The 24,460-nt window shown below is 50.2% G+C and overlaps 6 protein-coding genes across 6 annotated transcripts; 4 read left to right on the forward strand and 2 right to left on the reverse strand.

The window, feature by feature from the left end:
- Positions 1-8,197: 8,197 nt before the first annotated feature.
- Positions 8,198-11,738, forward strand: HOO65_090066 (Helicase required for RNAi-mediated heterochromatin assembly 1; the record flags this gene model as incomplete). The annotated part of the gene is made up of 5 exons (XM_071004435.1): positions 8,198-8,449; positions 8,565-8,956; positions 9,015-11,174; positions 11,364-11,521; positions 11,716-11,738. 5 exons carry the CDS (start codon positions 8,198-8,200, stop codon positions 11,736-11,738), a joined length of 2,985 nt encoding a protein of 994 aa, XP_070855952.1.
- A 363-nt stretch (positions 11,739-12,101) lies between these two features.
- HOO65_090067 (Transcription factor spt8) lies at positions 12,102-14,529 on the forward strand (the record flags this gene model as incomplete). The annotated part of the gene is made up of 2 exons (XM_071004460.1): positions 12,102-14,224; positions 14,304-14,529. 2 exons carry the CDS (start codon positions 12,102-12,104, stop codon positions 14,527-14,529), a joined length of 2,349 nt encoding a protein of 782 aa, XP_070855953.1.
- Positions 14,530-14,643: 114 nt separating this feature from the next.
- HOO65_090068 (uncharacterized protein) lies at positions 14,644-15,894 on the reverse strand (the record flags this gene model as incomplete). Its single annotated transcript, XM_071004553.1, has 3 exons — positions 14,644-14,920; positions 15,103-15,343; positions 15,510-15,894. 3 exons carry the CDS (start codon positions 15,892-15,894, stop codon positions 14,644-14,646), a joined length of 903 nt encoding a protein of 300 aa, XP_070855954.1.
- A 1,223-nt stretch (positions 15,895-17,117) lies between these two features.
- On the forward strand, positions 17,118-18,022 carry HOO65_090069 (gpi anchored protein; the record flags this gene model as incomplete). Its single annotated transcript, XM_071004583.1, has 3 exons — positions 17,118-17,256; positions 17,357-17,685; positions 17,789-18,022. The coding sequence occupies 3 exons, from the start codon at positions 17,118-17,120 to the stop codon at positions 18,020-18,022; spliced, it is 702 nt and encodes a 233-aa protein (XP_070855955.1).
- A 293-nt stretch (positions 18,023-18,315) lies between these two features.
- HOO65_090070 (Ubiquitin homeostasis protein lub1) lies at positions 18,316-20,854 on the reverse strand (the record flags this gene model as incomplete). The annotated part of the gene is made up of 4 exons (XM_071004456.1): positions 18,316-19,079; positions 19,140-20,252; positions 20,327-20,708; positions 20,771-20,854. The coding sequence occupies 4 exons, from the start codon at positions 20,852-20,854 to the stop codon at positions 18,316-18,318; spliced, it is 2,343 nt and encodes a 780-aa protein (XP_070855956.1).
- A 1,364-nt stretch (positions 20,855-22,218) lies between these two features.
- On the forward strand, positions 22,219-23,624 carry HOO65_090071 (Serine-threonine kinase receptor-associated protein; the record flags this gene model as incomplete). Its single annotated transcript, XM_071004534.1, has 5 exons — positions 22,219-22,345; positions 22,416-22,455; positions 22,539-22,634; positions 22,709-23,325; positions 23,434-23,624. 5 exons carry the CDS (start codon positions 22,219-22,221, stop codon positions 23,622-23,624), a joined length of 1,071 nt encoding a protein of 356 aa, XP_070855957.1.
- Between the last annotated feature and the right edge of the window lie 836 nt (positions 23,625-24,460).

Here is a 24,460-nt window from a genome sequence, read left to right on the forward strand (position 1 = left end):
CATTGGCCAGGCTTCTCTTTCTTCTCCCCTCCTCTCTACTGTCCTCGCTCACTTTCGTCACATTTGTCCTGCATAATTCACATTCGCTCTTTGAGATTGAGCAAAGTAACATTTCGTACGTGATATTGTCAACGGCCCGGGGGGGGGGGGGGGGGGGTGGGACAACAAGGAGGTCGACAGCGACAGATTCAAGGATAAATCCAAATCCAACACCCCTCCCTCCCCCGTCTATCGCCTCGTCTCTTTTGTTTTTCTGAGGAGGAGGGGGGGTATTTCTTTTGGTTTTTCTTTTCCCTCGCTTCTTCGCCTTTGTTTCTAGAGCCAACAAGTTGGTATTGGGCAAAGGGAGCGAGCTGCAGACAGAATCCAAAGGAGGGCCCCCTCTTGTTTGCAGCCCTTTGGAATCTTTTAGCTTGAGGTGGCAGCATGCAGTATATGCCCAAGAGAACGCACAGCACAGCACAGCACAGCACAGCACAGCACAGCACACAGACCAGATAGATGGATATGGATATGCGACATGTGCGTGTGTAGTTGGGCCGCAGACACCAGACGCCAGACGCCAGACACCAGACACCAAGACAAGACAAAGAAAACAGTAACAGCGAGGACAGAAGCTAACTAAATCTAAAAAATGGCTAGCCCGCGCCCTGGCCCTGGCCCTGGCCCTTGCCGATGGTGGTGGATTGGACTAGGCAGCACGAGACCTAAAAAGCTTAACGGTGATTGAGCTGTTAACGAGAACGTTGGTTTGTTCCTGGACTTGTCACGCTGAGGAAGGCCGAGGTGATCTTTTGCTCTCTAAGATGCAGAGTCCTTTGGTCCTCTTACAACAGCACCTTTTCGGGGACGTCCTTGCAAGGGCGTTTTTCTGAGGCACGTCATGCTGGCAGGACGTGCTGCTTGGCTGTCAGGCAGGCTTTGATAGCCCAGATCAGAGGCGGAGGGAGGGGAAGAGAGAAGGCAGGGAAGAGGAGAGGAGGGGGGTTGTGACATGTGTATGCACGCACATTATTGAATGTGTCAATATGGCTTGTACGCTCTGCTATAGGGTGGTGGAGGCGGAGGGGCTCAGAGTTAAACAGCCCCCTGGCTACTAGCTAGCTAGCTGCCACCAAGCCTGTCTTGGCTGAGAGATCGCAGCACTCCTGTTAAAAGCGCACTGTAAACTGTTGTGGTACAGCAGCCTGCCTAGGGCCTGCTTACCCCTCCCCCCCCTGCCCTGCCCTGCCCTGCCCTGCCCTGCCCTGGCGCGCGTACTTGGCCCTCGTGCTTGCAACAAAGGGAAGGAGTGCGTTGCCTTTCCTTCTATTTGCACAGGCTCTTCAAGTACTTTTCGCCCTCGGACTATTTATTGCTCTGCTTGCTTGCTTGCTTGCTTCTCTGAGCTCATGGCCGGTCGGTGATTTCGTGCTGCTCGCTGTGTCACTCACTCCAAACCACAGATTCTTGCTCTCATGTTCGCTGCTTCGCTGCTGCGCCCAGACGGAGCAAATTCCCTGTTCCAGACAGCATCAACAAAATACAGCAGCGGCGCGAGCTACTGCTATTCTGGACCAGAGAAGCACCACCGACCTTCCCCTCTGAGACAAGTGCCCGCAGCTTGGCATCGGCGAGGAAACAGGCTGCTCAGACCGAGGCCGGCCGCGACGCAAGCATAGCGTGTAAAGTACAGTGGAAAGAACTAGCTATTCGGCCTTTTTGGGTTCCTTTTTTTCTTCGCGGTAGAATGGAATCACTAAAGGTTCCTGTCCAATAGAGACCAGCGAGCAAAGGATGAGGCACAGCCTGGGCCATCATGTTGGAGATAACCAGCAGCGGAGTGGGTAGTAATGAATGGTAATCACGGGTGCAAGTCTCTAGATGACGACGTCCAGCCATCGGCCGGCCAGCCACACATGCACATCCGCATCGTACAGAGCGCCATACAGCTACAGCATAACAAAGCGGCACAGCCAAAGGCAGAAGCATAGAAAAAGAAAGCCATATGGCAGAAGACAGAAGACAGAAGACAGAAGACAGGAGACAGAAGAACGCAGGCCATGGAGGAAATGATCCAAGCCGTTCTTCTTCGTGCCCCTTTGCTCGTTTCTCTCCCTCTCCTCGTCGCTGGCTCTGGTACGCACGTATGATTGCATACGCTGAACATTTGCATTCGCCCAGCTGTGTCCATTGAGGCTTGTGATCGAATCCTTTGCTCCCACTGTGGGTTGTATCGTATTCATCTCTTTGCTTGAACAGAGCAGCCAACCCATCTCGACGCGCCAGTCACAAGGTGGGATGCAAGCAAAGGATCACTGAACCCTGCTCAGAACTGCGCTGTTCCGCTCGACCAACAAGGTTTTGATTGTACCTTGTACATCCACATTTCCCAGTCTGGCTTTATCTCTTTCTCTTTCTTTCTTTTTCTTGCGACGGGGTTGTGCTGGGATCTTATCGCAATCTCCTTCCGACTGTTTGATCCTCCTCGGCGTGCGGAAGTTTGTGTCTGCAACGGAGCCAGATAGGCCGTCTGAGGCAGCAAGGAAATGACAAATAACAGGCGGAGTTGTAGCGGTAGCGGTAGCGGTAGTAGTAGCGGTAGCAGGAGCAGTAGCAGGAGCAGTAGCAGGGGCAGTTGTTGTTCTGGTTGTTGGGTTTCTTTTTTTTTCTTCTCCCAATAGGGCTTGTAATTTTATTTTATGTTACCTCTTGCCTAGAGGCAGACCGGCAGATAGGCATGTTACTTCTACACACACACACACACTCACTCACTCACTCACTCCCTCACTCACTCCCTCACTCACTCCCTCACTCACTCCCTCACACACACTTCCATACCTGCCCACCCACCCTTGCACACCCATGCCACCCTTACATCCCAATATACCCACGCACGCACTCAAGCACACGCGTATTCGTAGGGCTCGCCACAGCACCTACCCTCCTACCTACCCTATCTAGGCGCATTTGCCCAACACCGAGCGAGTAACGAGGACTAGGACTAGGCCTTGGACTCTTCCCTTTCCCCTCCTCCCTCCTCCCTTCTCTCTTCTCCCCTTTACCAGGCTAGACGGCCACAGCAGGAGACGCGCCCCTTTTGCTGCCGCTACCCGCGAGAGGATTCTGGTCGGCGCGGGTCGGGTGGCCCTTCTCAACTCGGAGCTGCTGGCACTAGCGGATGCAGAGGCAGCGAGCGACACGTAGAAGAGCGAGAAAAAAAAAAAAAAAAAAAAAAAAAAAGAAAAAATCATCGACCATGTATGTAGCTCTCATGCACCACGTCAGCAGCCTCACTATGCTGTGCGAGTAAGCTAATAGACTCAAATAGCTTGCAGCGTCTTGTGCTCCTAATCTTGGGATGGGACTCGAGCAAAGTTCCAGATTCCGTTTTACTTACCCATCTTGTCCCCATCGAGCCCAGAAGCGTCAGCAGCAGCAGGGTGCGTATGTGGACAATGATCTAGATCTAGATATACCATACCCACCATGCTCTCGTCGCCTATGCTATTCACGACAACATCTATGAGCACAGTGGCTGGTACACTGGCGCCCAAGCATGCAACTCCATGGCTCAAAATGCCGGTGTGGGGGAACCCCCCTAAGCCAGACAGACCTGCCCGCACCTCTAGACCCAGACCGAGAGCACCCCCTCCCAAGCCAACACTCCAACAGAAGAGGGCTATGCTATTGGACAATACAATGCAAAGCAGGTAGCCGGCTTTAGACCTCACCGCCTTCCCCTAATCCTTTCTTTGTTTCCTGCCCTTCTCCCCTTCTGGCTGCAGACCTGGTTGGCGAAGACGGGGGGGAGGGGAGGAGGGTTGCAAGCTCTTGTCACATCATTAAGAAGCAGTGGGGAGGGCAGAAGGGAGGGTAGGAGAGTCTGAGGTAGTACAAAAGATTATTATTAAAGGCCAAGCAATTCAAGCACGGTGTAATCTCAAGGACAGACTGCCATTGATACACACGCCCTCCCTTGAGATTACAACGAATCTCATGAATGGATCGGACGCCGCCGCTATTTATCCGCCAATATCTTTGGCCATTAACAAACACCTCTTCTTCGTATGGCATGCTTGGCCGGGAACACAAGCCATTTCCGGATGTCGGTGCTTGTTTCCGCGGCTTATCGAGGCCGGACCTCCGCTGATAGAGAGAGATTTGATATGATGGGCGGCAGCAGAGGTAGCAATGCGAGAGAAGAATCAAATGAGCTACAGTCCCCCATCAGGATATTGCACGCGGTCTTGGCCTTCTTGCTCATAGCCATAGCCTGCCTCTCGGCCTTGCAGCCGCGCCTCACGACTCCCTCCAGCCTGGAATCCAAGTCACCGCAGGCTCTGATAGGGCAGCCGTAGCAGATGAAGAGTTGTGGATACAAGCGAGGCTTGGGCGTGAGGTTGGGACCTTCGGTAGGCGCTGGGGGCGTGACCTGGTGTCACACTGATCATCTTAGTGGCAATATCCCCGTGGCCCCAAGGGCTCTAATCTCATCATGCACATTCTTCTTCCCAGAAGGGATGGGTCACTTGAGTACGAAGGGAAGAAGAAAGGGAGAGAACGACGAGAGACACGCAGTGGCCATGGTGTGTAGGGCATAGCTGAATTTAGGCACGAATTATTCTTGCTGCCCTCACTGCTGCCCCCCTTCGTATCCATCTTCCGGTTTCGCCATGTCCATCTGCTTACTGGTTCCCCGCTGGCGCTCCTCTTGACCCCCCACTCTCAGTGCCAATCTCCCTAGCCTCTGTCTGCTTTCCTTGTTTCCGGCTCGCACTCCTTCAGCCTGGGTAGGTGAGAAAGCGGCAAGACAGCGCAGTAGTCGCAGTAGTCTAGTCGTCATCTAGAAAGAGGAAGAACAAAAGAGAACAAGAAAAGACCTACGAGACGAGAGAGCGCATGTCGACTGCCTGTACTTCGCTCTATATGCCGTAACATATGTCTGCAGTCCTTTTCTCTCTCTCTTGCTGTGTGGGATAGACACAAACGTAAGGCACCAATATCCTGTCGTGGTGTTCTTCAAGTTTCGTACTTTCAGCTTGCCGCATCCTGTCACTTGCACACAAACTGTGGGTAGAGCCACGACTTTGTCGCTCTGCTCTGCTCTGCTGTGCTCTGCTCTGCTCTGCTCTGTAGCTGTAGGCTGCTGCCCCGGGCGTTCTTTTAATAGAAACATCTCTCTGTATCTTTGTACCTTCGAATCCCACTTTACCGCTATTACCACCACTCTCCGTGTACTTTCTGAATGTCACAGTGCGCCCGCGCCCGCCGTTTGACTTGGAGCCATACTTGGCTCCCCTATCAGATGAGATGGACGTCATTTGTCTTGACGCAGAGACATTCTATGCCACATAGCTTCGTATAGTACCAGCCTGTCAGCCCGTCCAAGTGAGTTGGCCCAATAATGCGCCTTCACTAGAAGCATAATGGAATCTTACTATAAGACTTTGTTTCGAAACAAGTCCTTTAGCTCTTAAGTCTTACCTTTGCCCGCCCTTCTCGTCATGCCTCGTCGGTATATTCTCTATTTACCACGGATGGCCTAGACTAGACACCCCTTTTTCCCTCCTTCATCGTCAGCACTACCCGCACCCCGTCCGCGGTGCCTTATATGGAAACGTTGCGCTATACATGTACCTGGTTTGGGCCCGCTGCTACCTCTTTAAACGAGAATTGTCGGATATGAGGAAAAAGCAAGCTCTGTGTATTCCTTTTTTTCATTTCCTGCTGCTCCCCCTCCCCTCTGATACATACAGTACACACAGCTTTGTCTACCCTTTTCAGAAGGCCTACGCGAAACGCTGACGGCTGCTCTGGAGTGTTAAAGCTGCTGCTGCTGCTGCTGCTGCTAAAGTGAGAGGAGGGCCCTCCCTCCCTATTCATGCTTATAGCCGAATATCTCCCTCGACACCCTGGTTAGTAGTAGCGGTATTATATGTACACACACATATATGCACGATGGCACGTATACAAACAATACTTACTTGCTTCTTGATGGGGCCGTGATGTGATGGGTGGAAACAACACAAGCGACAGTCTTCAATGAGAAGGAGAGAGGGGGGGTATCAGCACCTTGGTCTAGGTTTTCTTCGTTCATCCCTTGCACAAAGATAAGTCGCTCTCAGCCAGTTTTTTCTTTTTTTTTCGGGGGGGGGGGGGGGTTTCTTTACCCTCGCCCTACATTAGAATCAGGCCATATCACACCAAGCAGACAATATGCAGCCAAACAAAGCTCCTTGCTTCCCATTGTTATTCTCGTGGCCTTTGATTATCCTTTCTTCTTAGCACAGACACGGGAGCTGCATGCGAGGTCCTTGTTGCCTTATTGCTTCTCCCCTGTGTTTCATCCTTGCCCGCCTGCTCCCTGCCCTTCGTGATTTATAGATACTTGCACTTGCAACCAACCAGCCTTGGCAGCGTGGAGGGCATCAAATCAAGACTTTGTGCAAGTGGTGCATATACTACATACATAGTGGCCTTCGATCACGGGCCATCAGAGCTGCGTCTCCTGTCTTGTGCTGCCCCCGTCTCCTGCTCCAGCAGCTAGCATGACTTGTAGGGCATGTTTCGTGCACGTGGACAGCTATTTAGTTGTTTTCTAGAAGCCGTCTCCTCTTGTCAAGCTTAATTCCCAGCCTAGGAATATCCAGCATAGCTCAACTCACCCTGTATACCCCGCTCAAACGACCCGTGCTGCGCAACGGACAATGCACACGACACGCGAGTTATTTGTTGTTGTTCTTGTTCGTTTTTTTCTTTTTTTTTTCAATTTTCATTATCCCTTGCCTTGTCCTCGCTTTCCCCTCTCGCCTTATGCCAGGACTGCTGCAAGAACTAGTTGTATCTGCATGTCCATATACAGCATATGCAGATGGAATGTAATCCGCATACCACTTGCTCCGCATGACTTGTTGCCACGCAAATCCTACGTCTGTAACCGAACCGTATATTACACTCATCATTAGGATGAAAGCAGACGTTTCTTCGATACACTTCGCAATCTGCACCAGCAACATGTGATGAATAGCTCGTTGAAATAGGAAAGTCCTGCCTGCCTGTCGCTGTCTCTACTTTGAGACTGCCCCTTGCTGCTCTTCCTCCTCTAGATACGCCCATCTCCATGTCTCGAGCTTTGAGAGCGCCAGGGCTCATCCATCATCTGGTGTTGTATAGGCGGTCGCACGCTGGACGGGCGGCCTGGCCTTACTTCCCGCCCGCTGGTCATTTGTGCACACAGACTTCACACTTTATATGCTTGTGCTACTTGCCGTCGAGCCATCTCTCGACCTTCAGCTTCATTTAATCGCTCGCCCAGTAAGAAATAACACCATCAGGATACTTGCATATTGGAAAGTGGGTGCATATCAGCTTCTGGCCATATTTCACCGCCACTACTGCTCGGCAAGCTAGCCAGGCAGCAGCCCATAGGGGCTGCGGAAATTAGGTGGGTTTGATGATAGAATTGGCCTACCTCAGCTGCCTATAGGATATCAGAGGGACGAGAAATCTAGGGGAGAGGGGCGCTTGGTTGCTGGGATTTTGTACCACACGTGTTTGATATGAAATGGTTTCATCAACTCTCTTTGAAGAGTCAGCTCGAGCCGTGAAGAACACAGCTACTACCTACCCATACCATAATCAAAAGACTGGTTGACTTTTTTCCAATTTTCTTTTCCCTTGGCAACGCAACCGTGTGCCCTACCTACACATGCCTTGCAACATCTCCCTTCTAAACGTTGGCTGTACTTGTGTCTTCGCACTAGACGACACGTTGCTCTCCAGTTACACCAAGTACACCACCATCACGACAAACAGGCAACTACCTCAAACTACAAGCCGCAAACGCGGTTTGCCCAGGCTGCCTTTGCCTTAGTCAGTATGCACGTAAAAAAATTAGATGAAAAATGAAAAATGGACAACGGACAATAGACAATAGACAATGGACAATGGTCAATGAACAATGAAAATCTTTTCTGCAATCTTTGCTGCCAGCTTCTCTTCTTGTACGCCAGAAGCTAGGCTATGGCTAGTATCATGCTTTCGTCCATTATCCTGCGACAAACAACCTTCTAGCTTCTAACAAGCAAAGCTCTGGATATATCCTCCCGGCCCCCCATCGCTAGCTGTACTGCAAATCCGGCTGTCCTTATGCCAACTTGCCTAGCCATCACAAAGCGGCCAACCTTCCTCTTCTTCTAAAGCCGTCCCCGCGAAAATGTCCAAGCCGGAACTAGACACACCTGGCACTCCATCCTGGTGGAGGAGTGAAATCCCAGATAAGGAGGAAATCATCTCAGACTACCCAATTCTTCCCCTGGAAAATGACATTTCAGAGCTCCCCGAGAGTCGAGAGTCGCACGCCGCGATTCACTACTCGCTTCTACGCCATGAAGCAACTGAGCTACTACGCCGCTCCGTCAGCGAGTATAAAACAACCCCCGATATGATGGACAGCATGGAGACGAAAGTGTATTCCAAGGCATGTTATGTTGTTGGCTTGCATCTACTTGTGCTCCTTTCTGCCCCCCCCCCCCCCCGATTTTCACACTAACTCTTCGTTGCAAAATCTACTCGGCTTGCAGGTTTTCCTAGAAGGCCTTGTCGCTGACATCCACGGCATATCCTATCGCATATCCTTCTCAATCGAAAAAAGCCCCATCAAAATCGATTGGGCAACTTCTAAAAGACTCACTGCCGGGTCTCTCGTAGCTATTTCTCCGCTCTCTGATAACTTCACCTCCAAGGTTGTTGTCGCAGTCGTCACTAAGCGCATCCTAGAAGGCGGTCTCCTGCCTGGGGACGATGAACATGCCTTCACAGCCCCTCGTATTGATGTCTCGTGGAGATGTGAGGAAGACACAAAGTTTATGCTGGACCCTGATCAGGAGCTAGTCATGATTCAAGCTGGAAGTTCCGGGCTGTATGAGGCCGTTCGCCACGTAATGGAAGGCCTTAAGCAATGGAGTAAAACCCCGTGAGTGCCCTCCACTCATTTTCGCTGTGCAATTCTACGCACTAACAAAGCCACAAAGCACCAAATTCGACAAATTCTTCATCAGCGGCAACAAACACCCCCATTCAGCCCCTCTGTTCGACGGCGACAAGTCCATCATCAACATCGAGTCCATGGTGCCCCCCGACATAGACTTTCCCGACCGAAATGTCGACCTGAGTTCCCCTTTGCCTCCGGAATTCAGCGGCGCTTCTGGTCTAGATCCCACTCAGCTGCTGGCATTTCAAATGATGCTAGCAAAAGAGATCTCTATTGTACAGGGCCCTCCCGGAACAGGAAAAACATTCACATCCGTTTCAGCCCTAAAAATCATCCTCGAAAACCTGCCCCGAGGGGATGCTATCTTGGTTACAGCTCAAACAAATCGAGCCCTGGACCAGATTTTAATGAGCTGCCTCAATCTCGGTGCAAAGGTTGCTCGACTGGGGTCTCGAAGCCGTGAGGCCGAAATTTCCGAAAGAACAGTCCGCGCACTGTACATGAACATGCCGAATAAGCCCAACTCATTCGGGCTGCATGCCCAGGAAAAGAAGCGCATGAGCACAGTTGTTGCTCTCCAGCATGCTATTGAAAAAACATATCCCACTGAGCTTTTGACGGCTCAATCTCTCATAGAAGCTGGACTAATAACCTCCGAGCAGAGCGAAACATCCTTTTCTCTAGACTGGAGCGAGTTCCCGGGCTTAGAATATGTGGAGTCTTCGGCTAATCCCCTAGTTGACTGGCTTGAAGGGAGATTTGTCGAGACCTCGGCTCGGCTTGATATCCCGCCAGAAGTTGAAGAGGATACCAATGACGACTTGGACGTTCCTGATCCGGTTGAGGATGTGTTCGCTCCTCAGGACCAGGATGACAGAAAAGAGGTTTTCATTCCCGTCAAATTCAAGTACTCTGTCCAAACAGACAAGAACGTAATAGAGTCAGAGGCGCTATGGAGGAACGTTGAATCTGCAGCGAAAAAGCACAAAGATCTGTATAAGATTACAGTACCTCGCCGGCCTTGGCTATACAAACTGTGGCTCAAGAAGCTGGCCGAGGCCGGCCGTGATTCAGTTTGGAATCTTATCAAAGAGATTACCCTGCTTAGCAGAGCATGCAGTCGCTCTCGTCAGCATAGAAATGCAGCCGTAGTACGTGCTAGTAAAGCCAATGTTCTTGGATGCACCACAACTGGCTTGACAAAGTTTCGCGAGTTGATTGAACACGTTAGGCCACGGGTAATGTTGATAGAAGAGGCTGCGGAAACGCGGGAGGCCAATATCATTGCCGCCCCTTTGTCCTCTGTAGAGCAGATGATTCTTGTAGGAGACCATATGCAACTTGCGCCACACGCTGAGGTGAGATGTCTTACTGAGTCTCCATACAACCTTAACGTTTCTTTGTTTGAAAGATTGGTCAATATTGGGATTCCATACGTGATGTTGGGAGTCCAGCGCCGCATGACGCCAATGATCCGGAGTCTCATCGACCCGTTTTACAAAGATCTCGAGGATCATGAAATAGTGCGCTGCAGGACGCAAAGACCGCTTGTCCCTGGAATGGGCGGCTTGGAGACTTTTTGGTTCCATCATGAATGGCCTGAGCGACTGACCGGGCTCAAGAGCCGCATCAACGTCATGGAAGCCAAGATGTTGGTTGGTCTTTTTCGACATCTTATTCAAAATGGGACCCCGCCCGACAGGATCACTGTCCTCACGTTTTACAAGGGCCAGGTCCCGATTATTCGCATGCTTTTAGAGGAAGACTCCGGCATCAATGCCTTAACATCGGGCCCCTTTCACATCTTTACAGTTGATGGATTCCAGGGCGAAGAGAATGATGTTATTCTTCTCTCCCTAGTGCGCAGCCCACTGGAGTGCGGATCCTGGTCCATTGGATTCCTAGACGACTTCCGCCGCACTGTAGTAGCTCTCAGCAGAGCCCGGCGAGGGCTGTACATCTTTGGAAACTTCGAAAACTTCCTACATGCCAAGAAGGCCGAGACAGCCTGGCTCAGAACGCTGGAAATCTTAATGGAGCAAAATCGCCAAGGACCAGCTCTTGAGCTCATTTGTGAAAATCACGGAGTTAAGACGTGCGTCACACATCCCGACGACCTCGCCCGTCTTGACGGGGGATGTGAAGAGAAATGCAAAGAAGTTTTGGTCTGTGGCCATGAGTGTCCCAAGCTCTGCCATTCGTAAGTAGACACCGGCTGGCACACATCATGAAAGTGCCTTACACAGGAGTGATAGATTCTCTAACCTTCCTATTATCTTAGATACCACCACGACAAAATTTTGTGCGAGGCTCTATGCAACCGTCCAATGTCCTGCGGTCACCCATGCACAAAGACCTGTAGTGACGAGTGTAAATGTGACGAATGCAGTGGGACTACGCCAAGAAGCCTAGACACTGTCGATACTCCTGACTTCATGAATATGAGTCTCGACGAAAGACTAGAGATGATCATCATGTCTCGGGAGAAGCAAGAAGACGAAGTGAACGACCAGGAATCAATTTCTGATATTAATGTTGAGAGTGACGGTGAGAGTTACCCAAATAACTTGATGGAGGATCTAACCCTCAACAAGTCCTCTGCACCAGAAAAGACTGCAAAAAAGAGCAGGAAAAGGAACAGGAAAAAGGGGGACAATTCAAAAGGCAAAAAGACTAGCAATGCTTCTGAGGCGTCTAAGTTTGGGGTACTGATTGAATTTTAATTTACATTACATTACTAGTTAGCCAGTTTGTAGCATCATAGCGATAAGCGATACCCTATTGACATATGACTTAACCCTAGTGATAAGGAAGGGAAGCTTGGGACAAGGTACGCGATGATGTAGATTTGAAATCACCAAATCTCAAAAAATATACCCTTTTTTTTTTTCTCAATCCCTCTCTAATGCGCCTTGCGCCCGCGTTAGTTTAATTTCTTTACGTCTTGTCTTTATTGTAATAAAAAAACTACAAGTTTTTTTTTTTTTTTCATCGCGCATTTAAATACACACCACTACTCTACACCACGCACAACTGCTGCCCCCTCCCCATTCACAGAGCAAAGGGCTAATTGTTCGCAACAGCCAACTTCGCCAACTAGAGAGTGTTGCAATTGGCCCTTGCGAAAATGGATGACGACGATCGCGAATCAGTAGCGTCTTCAGAAAACGACCAGGACGAGGTTATGGACGATGTTGACGACAACGAAAATGACAATGATGAGGACGGCAACGATGACGATGTTGAAGATGAAGATGCTGATGCCGATGCCGATCATGATGGTGACGAAGATAGAGATGGCGATGGGGAGGCTGATGGCGACGAAGATAAAGAGCCAGAGGGCGATGGAGAAGGGGAAGGCAATGATGATGAAGACGAAGACGAGAATAACGCGGATGCCGATCACGACATGGCCGATGATGGTCTCATTTCCAACCCCAAGCCTGACCATAGTAACTTCTCAACCAGCGATCCGCAAAACCAACCAGGCTCTCCTTCCGGAACCTCAACTATCCCCTCAGCACTACGTTTGCGACCCTCTCTCCGACCCGAAACGATCACCGCTCGGTTATATGATATAGTGCCTACTATGGCAGCTCCACACAGTACCAGTATCAACGCAATTGCCGTGACTCCGGATTTGCGCTACTGGATGACGGGTGGTGCGGACGGATATATCCGCAAATATGACGGAGGCAGCACTATCAACGGCAAACTCCCTCTGACGGTGGCCCAGCGCCATCCATTTGTCGATAGCGTGTTCAAGGCTGGCGTTCTCATGGGATATTGGGAAAATGAAGAGCCCCCTACGTCTGGGAGTGTTCTCAAGCCCGAGGAGCACCTCCTATCCCCAGTGTATTCCCTTGCAGTGCATTCGCAGGCCCTATGGGCTCTCTCTGGACTGGACTCTGGGTGTATAAACTTGCAGACTGTGCGCCATGATGAAGGCAAGAGGATCTGCTCTCTTCAGCAGCATACGAATGCTGTCAGTGTTTTGACTCTTGCGCCCGACGAACGTAGCGTTCTGAGTGGTAGTTGGGATAAGCGCATTTTTAGCTGGGACTTGAACACCGGAAAGGTTGACCGCTCATTTGATGGAAACGGTGGCCAGATTGCGGCCATTGAACTGCGTCCAGCTGGCGGGGCTGCTGTTCCGGTAGAGGCGGCTGTTGAGCCACCACCCAGCGATACTTTCTCTTCAAACAACGGCTCTCGGCCCAATGCCGGGACTCTAGGAGGTGGAGCTAGCAGTGGTCGCCAAGCTCCTGGTTCTGCCGTCGCAGCACCTAACCTTAATGCTAGCGCGGCCTCGGGCAAAAACAACCCCTTTGCACCTAATACCGCGGCTGTATTTGAGTCGCAACCCTCACCGGGCCAGGAAAGTTTCTTTGGTGGAAGTGATGTGGGTTCATTATTTGGCGATGACGCAGGAGCCTCCACCTTTGAACCCGAGCGGCTTGACTCATTTGATACAGACCTCGGAACAACTGAAGCTCACGATATCACAATGACAGAGGCGGCGGAGCCTGAAGAGCAGCTCCAGGCGCAGCTTAACAAGGAAACAAAGATAACCCCTGACGAGGATGCTGCTGCCGATGCTGCCCCGTCTGCGGGTATGATGGATAACTCCCTTGATACCTCTCTTTTTGGCCAGCCGCTTGAACAGGACCACATTTCCGACGAGCCAGTTATCGACAGCGAGGCTCCTACGAAGCCGGATGAGACCAATCCCCCAAAAAAGCCGGTGGAAACTGCCCCTGAGACTAAGATTGAGCCTGTCGATTCCATGGCCCTTGACCCTACGGAGAGCCTCACTCAGGAGGGAGTCTCGTCTACTAAAATAAAAGAAGAAGCACCTTCACAGTCTACGTCCACGGGAATGAGTATAGATTCACGGCCCATAGTCCTCTCATCGCCCGAGCCTGAAAAGCCGAGCGAGCCTGGACAAATGTCGCAGTCAACGTTTTTATCTGCTGCCATTGATGGCACCCTTCGGATCTGGGATCGGCGAGTAGCTAACCATGTGGCCAAGATTGTACCCCCACGCGGAACGCCGCCGTGGTGCATGGGTACATCATGGAGTCCAGATGGCAATCAGATCTTTGTTGGGAGGAGAAACTCGACGGTTGAGGAGTACAACATCCACAAGGCGTGTAGCGGGTGGATGCCAGAGCGGTCTTTGCGTTTTCCAAATGGAAGCGGAGCAATTAGTGCAGTGCGGGCAATGCCGAACGGACGACACTTGGTGTGGTAAGTTTTTGTGTTGCTGCTAGCTGCGCTGGATCAAAATCAATGTTGCTAATGTAATGAATTCCCTGTCCCTTTACAGCTCCTCGCACGACATCCTGCGCTTGTATGATCTTCATGATACCAACGAAGGCAAGCATTCAGTCCCATTCCTGATCATACCCGGACCACCGCGAGCAGGTGTCATTTCACATCTGTACATTGACCCGACATGCCGGTTTATGATTTCCACAGCTGGCACGCGAGGCTGGGAGGGCACTTCAACAGAGGTCTTGATTGGGTACGAGATTCATGCACTGCAGAAGTAAGGTAATCTTTTTTTTCTTCTTTTCTTTTTTTTTTGCTTTTGCTTTGGGCGACGACTCTAGAGTTTGTTCATGCTGGCTCTTCGGAGACTCTTAAAACATCGCCCCTTCTAGAGGCTACTCTATTACCTCGGATGTTTTGCTGGAGACGTATGATGGCGATGGATTGGTGTCAGCTTTGCCATTAATGGCATACGCGTTTTGGCACATGGCTTTTTTTTTTTTTTCATCTGTCTCGGACTTGCCGGCCCCATCATCCTCCCTCGCGGTCTTCCAGTATACAACGGTGCTAGAGAAAGTGTAGTTGTCGTCTTGTGGAAAGTCGGCCTTGTTGTAGGCTGCGTCCATGTCGGCAATTCGGTGGGGTTTCTTGTTGGTGCCTGATAAAGACACACTGCGGGTTGGGCAAATTTTTTTTACTCTTTTAGTCAGCCTGTGTTCAGTTCTGAAGATACCCTTGATTGTGAATACAGCACAGCATGCTTTAGCTGCAATTTGAAGGTGGACTTGGGGGGGGGGAGGGCAAGGGAAGACTGGGAAGGGGGAAAGGAGGGGAGATGGAGGGAGAGCACGTACTTTTCCCACTCATCCCAGCTTGTACCAATGAAGATAGCTGGGAGGTTACGTGACAATATCTTGCTATATATCTCGGCGTAAAGGTGGATGCCAAAAACAAACGTATTCTCATCGACGCATTCAAATCCCGCCGGAGATATTACTACTTCGTGGCCTAGAGACTTGATGAACCTGCAGTCCTCGGATGTGAATGCCGGCTCTTGAAAGAAACATTTGATCGTGGCTGCACCCGGGTCCACATCTATAAAAACTATAGATTAGCGAGAGTTCGTACTATCATAGCACTAGGCGTTTTTGTTGTCTATCTCTGCGCGGGCGAACGCGCCCCATACTATGGCTGCCTTGTCGGGTTCCACGCTCCACGCTCTACGTTCCACCATGTCATTTCTGTTTGCTTGCTTGCTTACTTTGGTTCAGAGACTTAACAATGTCCAAGAATGCCAGGACTTGCATGTGTGCACGTTTCCTTGCTAGCCAGCCAATCTCGACGGCACCAAAACTCCCAACGCCCAGACACACAGCCCGTGCCACCTTTACTGTCGCCAGCCCCTTCCGGTCGGCCAAGAGCTTGACCAAGTCTTTGCGGCACGCCGAAACATCCCATTTCTGCGCAAGTGACTCGTGTGTTTTGCAGATTTCATCCAGCATCACCGCCGGGGGCTGTGGCAGTGAAGATGACTCTTGTGGGCGCTGACGCTCAGAGTGCAACTGGGATGTTGCTGGGACTGTGCGACGGCTCTTTTTCCCCCGACGGACGTATGTCCACTCTTGCGCGGGTTCAGCTGCAGACATTGCGTGAGGATAAAGGTAGCATTTATGGATTGTGTGATATATAATGTGCCGTGGCCGTGGCCGTGGCCGTCATCTTGTTCTAGATGGGCTGTAGAGAAGAAAGCCCTGTTTGGGGCCAAAACCCAACACCGCCCTTGTACGACCCAAGTCTTCTGCCGGTTTTATTCCTGATGAACGAGCTAGTGGTTCACCGCTTTTCACTAGCAGCACCTTAACTTGACCAACGGGGAGTTTAAGGAAGAAGCGGAAGGAGAACACCAATAAGAAGTGAGAAAAAAAAAATAATAAAAAAAAAAAATAAAAAAAAAAAGTCCCGTTACATTCTGAATCTGTCACGTCAGCATTTTCTCAACTACGAGCTCTTTCTAGCACGATAGTCTAGATCTTTTCTCTCGCCTAGGTGAAGGCTTCAAGGCTCAGGATTCAAACCCCAGGCCTTACGCCAATCAAGGCGCTCCATCCAGCCCCCCCCCCACTTACTGTATGGAAGAGCAGGGCGCTTAAAGAACGGCCAAGTAGCCAATCAGATAACGACATTAACCACTATTGCCCAGACTTTTGGCAGATTAATGGCATGTTGGTCCGGGGGCAGGTCGCTGGTTGCAGGAAGCCCGTCAATAAGGCAAGCAATATTAGTGGAATTGAGAAAAACTAACCAAGTGACATGGAGATCAGTCTAACTAATAAATCGCGGAGTAGGCCAGGCCTGTTCTGATTGCGCTGCGCTGTTCCAGTGTGGATAACGCACCCCTACATCGCCGCCATCACAACCAACAAAGCACTCTATCCTGCTCGTGTACAGCCGAAGAAAGGAAGACTCAAGGCGGAAATCACACTGGCCTAGGCTTGCATGGAGAAGAAGGATAGCCAGCCAGGGAGAAGAGAGAAAAAGAAAGAAAGGCAGAAAAAAGAGAACCCGCCCCCCCGGCCGTGCTTACATTGCAACCAAAGACCAAGAGTATAATATATCAGCTGCTTTCCGCTCCCACCCTGTCTTCGTTTTCTGACTGTCCAAGCAAGTCAGTCACATATAGCCCAACTAGCTTGCCCTGTTTCGCCCGCCTGCTGTGTTCTTATATTGCGTGCATCAGGCCTCCCCATCAGTCCTTTTGACTTTTATCCCTCCCTCCCTTTCCCGCCTTCTGCTTCATTTCTCTTTTTGCGCCATCGCTTGTACATACGGTATATACGCAGAGCTACGTGCTTGCAAACCATAAATCGTCATGCTCTGGTTCTTTGTCTTCACGCTGGCTGCGGCGTCACTGAGCAGCGCCCATATCGTGCTCTCTTATCCAGGCACTCGCGGCAACAACCTCATCACCAACGATAGCTTCCCGTATGGCATGCAGTGGATGTATCCTTGTAAGCGCTCGCTGCTCACTATCTGCCCTTCTTCCTCCCTCCCTCCCCACCAACTCTTCCCTTGCACAAGTGCCATCTACTAACTAGGTCTTTTCTCCAGGCGGCGGCCTCGGTACCACAACCAACCGCACCTACTGGCCCACCACTGGCGGCGCCGTCGCCTTCCAGCCGGGCTGGTTCCAGGGCCATCAACTAGCCAACCTCCATATTAACCTCGGCCTAGGCACCGACGGCCCTGATGCAGGCCCGCACAATATGTCGTTCAATATGATCCGTGACGTGCAGCTTATTGGCCCCTCCAACACCCCGTATCCCGGCACTGTCTGCTTCCCACAGGTGCCTATGCCGGCCAACATCACGGTCAAGGCCGGCGATAAGGCCACGATCCAGGTGGTCGAGCAAGCACAGCACGGTGCTGCGTTGTATGCCGTGAGTTGTCCTGTCCCTACAGTTTCTGCCAGCCCCATTCCTCCCCACTCATCCTTTCTTCCGGTGGCCTAATCTATCTAACCCATCATCACGTCTTTGCCAGTGTGTCGACATCGAGTTTGCCGAGCCTGGCGACTCCAAGATTGCCCGTGTCAACGAAAGCAACTGTTTCAACAGCACAGAATTCGGCTTTGCTGATGTCTACACCGTGACCGTATCAGAAGCCCCAAGTCGCTCCAGCTCGCAAGCCTCCAGCGCCCCGGCCATGGGTGCTGCTGTACCCAGAAATCTGTGGTTGGCCGTGGCTTTGGGCTCATTATTTGCACTGCTTGTATAGTTAGTGAGGCAGAGCCGCAGCCTTGCCTCTTTTTACCCTCTTTCATTCACTCCTTTTTATTTGCTTAAATACCCCTTCTTTTTCAGTTGTCTTGGTAGCTTACGTGTGTTGTTCTTTCTACTGTTTCGGAGTTCTTTGGTTAAGGCTAGATGTTAAATGTACGTCAAGGCGTTTTATTTTTACTTTTCTTTCTCCTAAGTTGATATTATTCTTTTCCCTCGTGCCTTAACCATCGCTTGCATGAATCTTGCAATATTCTTGTTCAGTTCCCATCGTCCCATACCTATCTCACTTCACAAATTCAGGCATTCTCTACCCAGACTCTTCACCCGCGCCTCGTCGCAACGTTCAACTACAGATTTCACCCACGGTCTCCAGTCCTGCGCTATGTCGGTCTTATGGCTAACCATCGTTCCCAAAGCCACTAGGCCACGGTACAGAACCTCGCTATCAGTATTGTCTTTTAAGATGATGCCCAGGATATTCACCATGCGTCTCCGGACATCCAAAGATACTTCAGTCTTCGCACCGAGAACAGCGAGGTTGATGAGCGTCGTTGTTGAGGCGATTTGTACGTGTCGGTTAGATGCGCCAATAGCTGTGCCGCTAATGCCGGCAACCTTCTCAAGAAACTCAAGTGCCTTGGTGAACTGGTCTGTCATCAGTGAAACACCCTCTGCTGACGTAAACAGGTTGGAAAGGCATCGGATAGCCATGACAATGCAGTTCACATTAATTTCTTGGCCACTAGGCACATTTAGAGAGCTCGAGATTACCAAGTCAATAATGTTTCTGGTTTCCGAATCCTTATACAATGCAGTCTCGGGGTAACGGACGAGATAGCGTAAAAGGTCTAGACCAGGAAGAACATCGGGATAGTTCCATCGAGAGGCCACTTTTATGACAATCTCTAGACTCGTTGCCTGGATTGGAGTGTTACCCTCGATGCAAGGGCGAAGCTCCGACAAGACCTGTTCTTCAGCAGGATTTAAAGCAAATTCTTTGTTGCCTGCACTGATGAGATTCTTGTTGACGGTGTGGATTTTGTTGAAAATATCTATAGACAAACTATGTTAGCACCAATCAACTACGAAGCATAATGCCATACATGACTTACTATCAAACTTCCCATTGAGTAGAGCAATGTAGTCGGTCTGAGGAAGCGTCTTTTGAGCAGGCGAAGGCCGGTTTTCATCGCCAGGATGATAGCGAGCATCCGATCCCATCGGATCAGGATGTGAGCTAGAGGAATCTGCGGCCTCTCCAATTGTAGCCCCCTGGGTATTTGTCTCCAGAAATTTAACGACATTGTCAAGGTAGGTAATAGGAAGCTCATTATCCTCAAGGAACTTTCTAGCAGCCTCAAAAACATTTTGTGACAGGTTAAAGGGAAGCTTTAGTGGCGGCTTAGAATCATCGATATCAACATCAAAGACAAAGTCGTACTGCTGGCCATTATACTCTTGCTTGCGGCCACTGCTTCCAGCCGAGTCAACAACAGCACCAACATGTTCCCATTTTTGCAGCATCATAGACCAGGTATAGGCTGCCAGAGAACCATCATCATGTTTGATGACCTGAACTTGACCGTCCTTTTTGCCCATCTTTGTCGTCAAAAACTCAGTGCCGGGAACTTTCTCCTTATTGATGCCGCCCATTGGCTTCTGGGGGATGGATGAGTTTGATACTGCCTCCTTAAACTCCCTCAGGGTCTCGGCATCGGCCAAGCGTTCTGGGCTTCGCGTAAATACACGTGCTACATTGTCACTAGCTGCGGTCACAATATCGCCCGTCTCGGCACAGGCAGCAACACTCCAGACACTGATCGCCGGGTGCGTAATGGTCTGGATGCAGGAAGAGCCGCTCCATATCTTCACGGTCCTATCTTCTCCAGAGCTGACAATTTCGCCAGAGGGCAAAATTGCCAAGCTGTAAATGTAACTATCGTGGCCAATCAGCTCTGAAATCATCGTTCCGTCGAGTTTGTAAAGACGTATCACGCCATCACTGCAGGCGCAAGCAATTTCAGCCCCAGTAGGATGGCCAGACGGGAGACGACAGAGGGCACGAACAATGTCTGGAGTGTGAATGGTAGAAGCAGGGCGAACATCACCAGCAACACTGTTGCGGAGATCAAAGATACGGATTTTTTTGTCAGCACAGCCCGTGATGACGGTGTTTTCATCGTAGGCCAGAACAGCCCAAACGCTGAGTTCGTGTTCCTGGAGCACTAGAATGAGGTCAGCAAAGGGATACTCGACCTCGACAATCTGATTTCCAACATCAGCATCCATAGGCACTCACTGAACTCGGTCTCCCATTTTTCAACTTTCCAAACACGGGCTTGGCAGTCCCATCCACCAGAAATCACGTATGTGCCTTTGGGGGAAGCGTCGAGGGTGCAGATGTTGTGGCCGTGTCCAATCAGCATGCGCTCAGCGTTATTTTCTGGTGTCGCCTTCGGGCTTCGCACATCGATGATAGTGTCCTTGCCGCCAGAAATGGCAAGGCCATTTGGATAGCGAATCGAGGGGGGGATGTAGGTTACTGAGTTTACATATTCGGAGCCTTGGCTGACCAAAAAAGCCTCAAATGCCGAGTCGGAAGTTCTCTGCCATCTCCGGACTGTTCCATCTCTAGAAGCCGTGAGAATGAGCGAGCTTGAGGGAAAGATAGCATCGCGGACCTATTTTTCAGTAAAGGTCGATTGTCTTGTTAGAAAACCGAAGAAGTAGGCAATGGAGGCACTGGACGTGGGGGAATTTGGGGAGGGAGAGGGGGACGGACATCGGACTCGTGGCCAATCAGCTGGGCCGATAGTTGGAAGGCCATGACAAAGGGCTGTTCTTGTTCACAAAAGGGTTGATAGACGCAAAAGACAGATCGCTTTGCCCGCTTGTAAAAATGGTATCTATGGATGAATTGATAGCTGAAGTCCACGATTGCCCCGCTGCTAGAAATCGGCTCGATGCACTATTATGGTAAGATGGATGTTAAGATCGAAACAGCAGCGCTTAGGCTATGATGGAAACAAGCAAAATGAAGAGAAAATGAAGACTGGTCCTAGGGAGGACAATTGGTTTGAGGGGGAGACAAAAAAGAGTGTCTTGTGGCCACGACAAAGCTGGTTGAAGGGGCAGCGTTACTGCAGAAGTTGGAAGGAAAAAGGCTGTCAAAAGGGAATTAGGAAACTACCATATGAGTTAATGGAAGGGAAGCTTGAAGCTTAAGTCAGCAAATCGTTGACGTATGTGCGTATCATATGCTGCACTACAGCAAAGCTATAGCTTAACAATGGCTACCTACTGCCCCACCAGGCCTCCTCCTCCTCTTCCTGCCTCTGACTAAGCCCACATATACCGTGCCCACACTGTACATGCGACTAGACAAAAGGAAGTTGGTGCACGTGCCATTCTTTTCTAGCGCTTGTAGTTTGTAGCATAGCTAATAGTATAGCCACTAGTACAGTACTATATAGAGCACCAAAGCACAGCACTTAGTGCTCTATGCCTTCGCCGAGACCAGAGCGCCAAAACAGGGTGAAAAGCCCCCATCCAAGGCAGGCCAGTGAAGCTGCCTCGCGAACGTTGAAGGCTGATTTGGGAGTTGCTCAAAATTAAATCCAGCATCACCAAGAGTAAAAAAAAAAACATTGAACTCATAGCTCTCGCTCTATCTTTGTTTCCCTTCCACTCTATCCACTCTGTTTTCTCCCCTTCCACCCAGAAAGTCTACCGTTCTTTTAGTCCCCAACTCTTTTCTTTTCTCCCTCTATCTTCTGTCTGTTCAATCGCTCTTAGATCCTGCCCCTCCTAAAACACAAACAAGTGTCTTTTTTCTCTCGGCTTTCCCTTTCTCGTTAACCCTTTTCTTTTTCTTACCATACGCAAGATACCCTCACACCTTAGTCCAACGAAACTCAAATCGCCAATCTATTGTCTAGCCCGTCTCCTATACTCTCCAACGATCATTGCGATAAATAAAATCCAGCTGTTCTCCTCGACGCTGCACTTACCAATCTCCAACCAATCTGGTCACATTCTAACCCCAACTGCGATTCTACTTGACTCGAGTCCTTGATTTTGCCTCCTTCTCCTCTCCTTTTTCTCCTGTCGCATTATCTGCCTCTCCTTGGTTATCATCCTATTATCTTGTTATATCCTCGTCTAGCCTTTTTCATCGATACATATCTCGCAATGGCTACCGAACAATCTCGCCAATACGTCCCTCTCACGTGCCACGGCCACTCTCGCCCTGTACCCCATATCGAGTTTTCGCCTTTAGAAAAGGAAGAAGTCTACTATTTGATATCCGCATGCAAGGGTATGTGAAAGCTCCTCTTGTGCGTATCATGTTTGGCTGTGTTACCCGCATGCTAACTAAGATCCTATAGACAATAATCCTATGTTGCGCGACGGCCAAACTGGCGACTGGTGTGTACTTGCGACAACATTATCGACACATGGGAGCCGCCTAATACATATGTCCTAACCTTTCTCTTCCCCTCTAACAACAGGATTGGTACTTTCATTGGCCACAAGGGCGCCGTGTGGCAGGCGCGGCTGAGCCCAGATTCTACAAATGCCGCGACAGCTTCTGCTGATTTCACTGCGTAAGGAATCTTGACCTATCCTCCGATCTTGTGTGCTCGCCTATTTGGCTTTGTCTAACTCATGCTCTGCCTAGTAAAATCTGGGATACCCACTCTGGTGAACTCCTCCACACTATTCAGCACGACCACATCGTCCGCGCGGTTGCATACCCTCCTGATAATTCAGATCTCCTAGCTACTGGTGGTATGGAAAAAAAACTGCGTATCTTTGATCTTGCCGGCCTTTCTAGTAATGGTGGCTCCTCTCCTACAACCATCCAGGCTTCGCAGGGCTTTGAAATCGGCGCTGGAACACACACCGGGAGCATCAAGTTTATTGCTTGGACCCAAGACGTAAACACTCTCGTTACAGCATCCGAAAACACTCTGCGCTGGTTTGACCTATCGTCGCGCTGTATGATTCATTCTGAGGTCTTGGATGGCGAAATCAAGTCATGTGAGCTAGCATCTCTAGCCCCCAGCTACACTAATGCCACGGATATTGGTGGTGGACGGCCAGTTCTCTCCGTTGCAGCTGGAAAGTTTGTTTACTTCTGGGGCGGCGCTCGGGCTATGGACGAGCTTAAGCGCATGGATGTCAAGTTTAAGGTTGCCAGTGTTGGTCTTGATGTCAAGGGACGCAAGATTGTTGTCGGTGAGGACCCTGGAACCTGGGCCAGAGTCCTGAGATGGGATGATGGAAGCGAGATCGGTAAGTCAACTATGGGCCTTGAACATGCACGCGTCTCCTCAAAGCTCATCTGTCTCTCTTCTCTCTTCTTCTCTACGCCCATATGACCAACTACTAATCGTGCTACAGAAACCCATAAAGGACACCACGGTCCCATTTGGTCCATTGCCTTTTCTCCCGACAACAAACTCTACGCTACGGCATCCGAAGACGGCACTATCAAAATGTGGAAGAACTGTGACGGTTTCTATGGACTTTGGAAAGGCGGTGCTGCGGCTGCTTCTAACGGGGCTAATGGTTCAGAAAAGGCTGTGGAATAGACTTCGACAGACTTTGATATTTGTACCAGGCCCCTTAAAGAGCAGGATGGACTTGGACCTGACTCTATGGGAAATGGCCCTTCTAGGCTCAGCAACATCGATGCGGTTTCGGTAATGCTAGCTCATAGTCGCAAAGTGTCAGATACATCCACCAAATCTTTGGATTCTTCAGGGTCCACTCAATCACAGCGCAGTCACACCCGCAAGCCCAGGGGATTCTTTGGGGCAGAACGGAAAGGCAATCCTTGCGAAAGATTGGCCGCTTCTCGTTCTGGTGCAGGCTCAAAATCACGTTCCAAGTCCAAGTTAATGGATTGGAGCTCCGTCAGAACACTTTCGAGTGGACCCGGGCGACGTACACACCAAGGAGGAGACTGTTAGTAATTTGGAAGAACCGCTAGCTTACTGTCAGTAGGAGAATAAGGATACCACGAGGGAAGGGGAGCAGTGTTTACAGGTATCAAAAAATACGTACAAGTCCAAAAATGAGAAAAAAAACCCCTCCTAAATTTCAAGAGAACTGAATAAAAACGCTAAGGACTGGTTCTATATGTGGTTTATGGGAGAAGCTGCGGGATTTCAGGAAGATGCAAGAAAAGGCTCGAGACTTTATTTAGGTAAGAGAAATATCTACATATGGGCACCCCCATTGATTGTTACCCACGGAAATACAACACGTGTGAAGTAACTCGATAAATCCAGCAAGAATAAATAATTCTATCTCCCCAATGGCAAACAACGCATTCTCTCTCCCTTGCGAACGAAACGTAGTAGAAAAGGGGTCTGAGCGACAACAGGTTCAGTCTATGGGCAAGGAAAGCAGAAAAGAAACAGGA

The sequence above is a fragment of the Ceratocystis lukuohia genome, assembly GCF_044167205.1.
Source record: "Ceratocystis lukuohia strain C4212 chromosome Unknown Supercontig9_pilon, whole genome shotgun sequence".
NCBI lineage: Eukaryota > Fungi > Ascomycota > Sordariomycetes > Microascales > Ceratocystidaceae > Ceratocystis > Ceratocystis lukuohia.